Source organism: Hipposideros armiger, unplaced genomic scaffold (assembly GCF_001890085.2).
Source record: "Hipposideros armiger isolate ML-2016 unplaced genomic scaffold, ASM189008v1 scaffold_1495, whole genome shotgun sequence".
NCBI classification, from domain to species: Eukaryota; Metazoa; Chordata; class Mammalia; order Chiroptera; family Hipposideridae; genus Hipposideros; species Hipposideros armiger.
The window spans coordinates 111,881-118,418 of record NW_017732845.1 but is presented as its reverse complement, the minus strand read 5'-3'; the positions used below and the strand labels follow the sequence as shown (position 1 = coordinate 118,418).

Below are 6,538 nucleotides of genomic sequence, written 5' to 3'. Positions count from 1 at the left end.
AACAACAACCAGGAAGATGAAACAGAGCCAATAACAATTCTAAAGGCAAGGTATTTGGCTCTCATAAACACTCAGAACGTCCTCTCTGTCTCTTTATTCTTTGTGCCAGTCATCTTTCATACTGAGAATAGTATATATTTCTTTAAAGTTAGTTTACTCTGACTGTACAAATAATTACTTACATGGCTTTTAGACAATGCTGCAAAGTTCTTCATTTTCATGGTTAAAATTCTAAGTTCACAGCTTAATACAAAAATGATAGAGGTTTACATAATTTATTAAGCCTGTTATAACTTTATCAGAATAACTTTTATCCATACTTTGGAAAATAAATATCACTACATTTGAAAGCATTTTCCATTTTCATTTGCCAAATGTTACCTGTGGGAGTAGGGTTAGTATTACAGATGATGAGAGAAACCGGCTGTGAGTGGTCCACCCTAGTGACCTGAGCCTGTTGTAAAGCCTGTTCTACCCTGGTAAGAGCAACTTTTGCCTCAGGGGTAAGTGTCCGGGAGGACTAGAATCCCCCTGGAGAATATTGAACAAAGGCTGTAAGTCTCCTGTAGTTAGTTTTAGAAAAGACCTTACCCAATTAGTATCTCCTAGGAGTTTTTGAAAATCATTAAGAGTTTTGAGATGACTAGTCCTAATTTGTACTTTTTGTGGTCTATGAGTAATTAGAGTCCCCAAATAGGAAAATGTGGAACTTTCCTGAACCTTTTCTGGGGCAATACATAACCCAGCTCTAGCAAGGCTGTCTTTAAGCTCCCCAAATATCTGGTGGAGAATCTCTTTATTGGAATGGGAGACAAGAATATCATCCATATAATGGATAATGTAAGCCAGAGGATAAAGTTGACAGATAGGCATGATTGCTTGGCTGACAAAAGCTTGGCAAATTGTTGAACTGTTTGCCATGGCCTGAGGGAGAACTCTCCACTGAAAACGTTGCATTGGCTGCCTAAAGTTTATCGAGGGAAGACTAAATGCAAAATTGTTTTTTGTCCTCTGGCTGAAGGGGGATGGTAAAGAAACAGTCCTTTAAATCTATTATAATTAAATGATGATCTACTGGGATGGCAGTGGGCAAGGGAAGCCCAGGCTGTAGGCTCCGCATGACTTCCATGACAGCATTAACTGCTCAGAGGTCCTGTAATAGCCTCCATTTTCCTGATTTTTTCTTTATGACAAATATGAGAATGTCTCATGGGCTGGTGGATGGCTCTATGTGTCCAGCAACAAGTTGTTCTTGGACTAATTTTGTAGCTGCTTGAAGTTTCTCCTGAGTAAGGGGCCATTGGTCAACCCACACTGGTGTATCTAAGCCTTTTGATCTTAACGAAGTTAGAGTGGGTTGCAGGAGCTACCAAGGTATCAGGGTAAATCCTGATACCCTATTCCAGATCTGTCATTATTGGGGGTATTTTGTACAGATTCAAGCCTGCCCTGCCCTAGGGCTCCCTAGTCCCTGGCCTGGGACATATCCCTGATTAAACATATTGGTGACTGAAGCACTAGGGCTGTAAAGCATAACTGACATTTGGCTTAGGATGTCCCGTCCCCAGAGGTTGACGGCTCCCAACATGAGGGCATCACAGGAAAAGAAAAAGGGAATACCTAAAAAAGCAATGAAATTTGAGAGCTTATATATCAACTTTTTAATAGGAGAAAAGTAGGGAGATGTAGGCCAACTAGGGGAGAGTAAACAATTTATAGAAAGGATGAATGGGGACCTCAGAAGAATAGATGGGAGATATGATAGTTTGTGACAGTTTTGGGGCAGAGTTGACTTCTAGTCTCTTCTGTGACAAGACTCAATCTTCCCTGGTTGAGGAAACTCTTGGGGAAGGGATTTATGAGAACTGAGTTTCTTTGGAAAGGTAGATAGGGGAATTCAGACACAACCTCTCCCTCCATTTGCTGTTTTTCAAGAGTTTATAGTTCAGAACAATTCTTATGCCAAAGAGGAATATTTTAGTGTGGCATATTCTGCCACCCTTCAGTATGAATAAGAGAGTACATGGCATGACGTTACAAAGATTTTCCTAATATCTGTGTTGGTTAATCATCAATTGGGTCAAAGAAAAAACAGTTGTGATATCATGAAGAACTGTGAATTCTTATTTATGTACTTATTGGGAGGAGAGCTTTTAAAAGGAAGGCCACTTTTCATTTTGTAGGATGGTTAAAGCATAGTCCTATTTTAAAAAGGATACACGTTTCTATTAAGCTCTTAATTAGATTGGATATCCTGAAATCTAATTTCATGAGCAAATACTGCTTCATAGACATCTCAGAGAATAACCCACTCATGGCAATGATGGATGCCATGGTAGAAAGTTAATTCTTTTCCATTTTCTCTTCCTTCTTAGTATTTGTAAATGAAGACTGTAACTATGCTGTGACTATTTTCAGCAGTTTTGAATGAGAGCAATATAATAGTTTTCTTAACTCTAATACTAATATTTATACCTGCACTGTAATCTGCATTAACTCTTTCTAACGACAGGCCACTTTACCTTAAGTTTATTTGGGTAACACTTTTTAAATACATTTCATTATTACCCCCAGCTAGTGGCCTGCCAAATGAAGAGGCAGACTGTGTATGATATTTTAGAGGAAGGGAGATGCCAAAATCATTGCAGGAAGAAACATATCCTTAAAGATTATTACCACTACCACGGTGTCTAACAGAGTGAGAAGTAGGTGGCATAATATTCTGAGATATAAATTCTCTGAGGCAGAACATAGAATTTTACTACCTAAATGTAATAAGATGTATTGTGCTATCAGGGAAGGCCATGGAGCTCTATGTGATTAAAATAAAAAAGGATCCAAGTATCTGCCTTTAACTACCATTTAATGATAACGATTTTTGTCTTTAGCATTTATATTGGAAGTCAAGAATGAGGCAAGCTGCGGACTATCTAATAATAATATGAGTAATAATAACTAACAATCACCCTTCTCTTACTCCTTAGTTCTTATAGTTTATGTTTATCCTCAAAGGAAGCCCTCTTCCTTCATCTCAGTTTATATAGTAATTGAAATATTAGCTTAAAAACTGTGTTATGTACCACATGCCATTGAAAGCAGTTTTAGTACTATGTTTACATTAGGAAAGAAGACTCAGAAAAAGGATACTATGTACCAGTCTTTTTTACATGCTATTTGTTTTTCATGTCCATCTGTTAAGGTGCATATTGTCACCCATTTACTTTTACAAAATTGGAAAATTTTGTAAACATTTTCTAAGGTTTTAGTAAATATAGTCTCATAACCAGTAGTGACCTGGAATTGACTCCTACCAGGTAATGAAAGCCAATTGTTAAATATTCAGGAATTTTGTCAATACCCTGAAATGGGCCATGATAGTAGCATTCCCACCATGAAAATCAGCAAAGGCTACAAAACATGAAACAGGGCTTCTCTTCTCCAGATCTCCCACTGATCTCTAGGAGAAGAAAAATAAATGTCCCCCTACCTTTCTGAGTTCTTAGCTGAGACTCTTGTAACAAAAGACAGACTAACAAAAGAAAAACAAACAAGTTTATTAACATGTATCCCTNGGGGGAGAGGCGGGAGAATGCAGAGGAAGAGAGAGAGAAAATCTGTAATACCTACAAGTGTGAGACCTGCAGGAGATATGATGCAGGTGGATGAATTAGTCTTGAGTAACATTTGTTTGAAGAGCCTAGGTGTGAGAAAGGTAAAGCTAATTTATCATAAACCATACTTTGGCCTGGCATGGGACAAGATAATTTAGTCTATAATTCTGCTTTTCTCTCACTTGAGCACACACAAACAAAAACGACTTTCTAAATAAAAACAGCCCACTGCTTATTTGCCTGTAGAAACATCAGCAATGAAAGAACAAAATAAGACAATGAGAACAAAGATCTGGGTTGTTGCCTCCTCATCCTAAATCACTGACAAGGCTGACACACACAGAACATGTTTAGTCTTCAGTATGTACTTATTTGAATGCTTAGTTGAAATTTGACCGATCGTACATCAATTAAAAGCATTGGATTCTAAATAAAGCCATTCAACATTTGCTCTCCAAGTGGACAAAGAACTGTTTATGAATCTATTTAGATATGTGAGCAATATTTACACATGTTTTGTTGGGTCAAGCTTAACAGATGCCAATGAAAAAGATGCACAGTATCCATAAAAGAGATCAAGTTGAAATAGGTGGAATGTCTTTAAAAGCCCAAAAAGGTTTAATTAGGTAGTCTAAAGTAAAGACAAATATATTACCAAATGATCGAATGACGTATTAGCCAGAAGGTAACTTTATTCCATAGAATTAAAACAATACTTAGTAGAGCACAGTTATAAACTTGTGTATTTCTGGACTATATTTTAAGCACATGGATTAGTTAACTAATGAAACTGCATTTGTTGTAGTCAGGGGAGATTTGTAAGAGATACAATTCACTAAAGTTCTGATTTATTGGAATAAGAAGATATAGAGAATGATTTTTGCCCATATATGTATTATATACATATGTAATATATATATATATATATATATATATATATATATATATATTTATATATATATATATATATATATATATGTATGTATATAGATATACAGAACGAAAAAATGTAACAATCTAAAATATCTACTTCAAATATGTAAATAAACATTTAGATTTCTTTAATAGTTGTTATATCTGTACCACCAAATAATTCAGAGGGCTAGTACTTGCCTAAATTCTGCTAACCTTCCATTCTGACTAGATAGGCTACATACTTTCTGTAAAAATTCATTTTTTAACAATTCTTTTCTAATGACTTTGGGTATTGATAATTCAGAGTAGTTGCCAATTTAGATTTTGTCATGGAACAAAATAAATATGAGAGATCTCAACAAAAGCTTCTATAAGTATAAGTTATATTTTAATATATGAATGTAAAAGATTAATTATTTTTCAGAGGACCTGATGTTATCCTTGGGAGGAATTGAAGTTATTATCCTTCTTGGAGTTAATCATATTAATTGTTTGTACTGGATTAACAATGCCAAATGGAAGAATGTGAATTAATTGAATAAGCTTTTTTTTTTTTTTTACATTTTCTTCTGTTTCAGTTGATTTATCTTTAGTGAATAAGGATGAAAATGCCATCTATTTCTCAGGAAGTTCTCTTGGCCTTCAACCAAAAATGGTTAAAACATATCTCAACGAAGAATTAGAAAAGTGGGCCAAAATGTAAGTATGATTTCAAAAGCTATCATTCAATATCTCATAAAAGAATTTAAAAAATCACACTGGGTTGTCTAATATTTGGAAAGGTGTCTAATAGAATCCTAGAATTTTAGGGTAGAAAAGAACCTTAGTGATTATGTTAATCGATATCCTCATTTTACTGATGAAATAACTTAGGATCAATAAATAAAGTCATATGGCAAGTGAGTGGCAAGGTCAAGAGTAAAACTTTTACAGCATTTAAAAATGTAAATGAATAAAAAAAACACCTAAAAATGTAAGTTCCTTTCCTGAGTTGTCACTTTGAAAATATATGTAATCATTTTATTTTATTTCTTTAATGACTAACAAGGGAGTTAACATTTAGGATTTAATTTAGTGTTTTTATGATTAGCTCTTGGCTAAACTCTATCACACTATTTTTTATAAATAAAGGAATAAAAATGTGTGTGTGTGTGTGTGTTGGGGGTAGGTGGGGTGGGAGGGTGGCAAGAGGTTGAGTGGAGTGGAAGACACTTTTCTCCCTAAACTGAACATACTTATTGAGATGATTCTCCATTTGGGCTAAGCTAAGCAGCTTCCCTGCAACCATGCATGCATCTCAAATAAGGATCCATTCATTCTTTTTCCCATCTTTTCTGTTTTAGTTTTATTTTGCTGCCTATGAAACCTTTCATACACTCTGTTTACCTGAGTGCTTACCCTATTTATTTATTTATTAATTAATTTATTTATTCTGTTTTTGTTTTTGTTTTTAACTGAGCCATCCTGTCACCTGTTGGCAGCTCAGAGGCAGTTCAGCTTGGGCTGGGAATGTACTGGCGGCCCTGATGCTAAGAGCTCACACTCTTAAGCAAGCTCTTAACAAACTGAGCCACTTGGCTGGCCTTTGCTTACCCTTTATAACCCCAACCTTTTCAATCACACTGGTATCCCTCCCAAATGTCCATTGCATTAATAATCAGTTTAGAGATGTCTATTAGCTGTATTATAAATCCTTAATCTTAAGTACGTCTTAGCCTTCCCTGGTGACTAGTGATAAAGCTGAAACTAGAATGATTTCAAAATATGTTTAACTCTTTAAAAATTTTTATATCATTAAAAAATTTTACATATTTAAAATTTAAAAAGAAGTAGAAATATTTAAAAAATATTTTCTGGTTATTAGAATATGAAAAGGCATTATGAAGGGCAGCCAAACCTAAAGTTCAGGAAAAAAAAAACAACAACCAGGAAGATGAAACAGAGCCAATAACAATTCTAAAGGCAAGGTATTTGGCTCTCATAAACACTCAGAACGTCCTCTCTGTCTCTTT

General features: G+C 35.0%; 1 protein-coding gene across 1 annotated transcript in view; it reads left to right on the top strand.

Moving 5' to 3' along the window:
- Nucleotides 1–6,538, top strand: part of KYNU (kynureninase) — a 92,731-nt gene that overhangs the window by 12,364 nt on the left and 73,829 nt on the right. Inside the window, exon 3 of the mRNA XM_019634081.1 lies at nucleotides 5,105–5,225. Within this exon, the coding sequence (XP_019489626.1) occupies nucleotides 5,105–5,225 (121 nt within the window). The remainder of the gene's footprint in view (nucleotides 1–5,104; nucleotides 5,226–6,538) is intronic.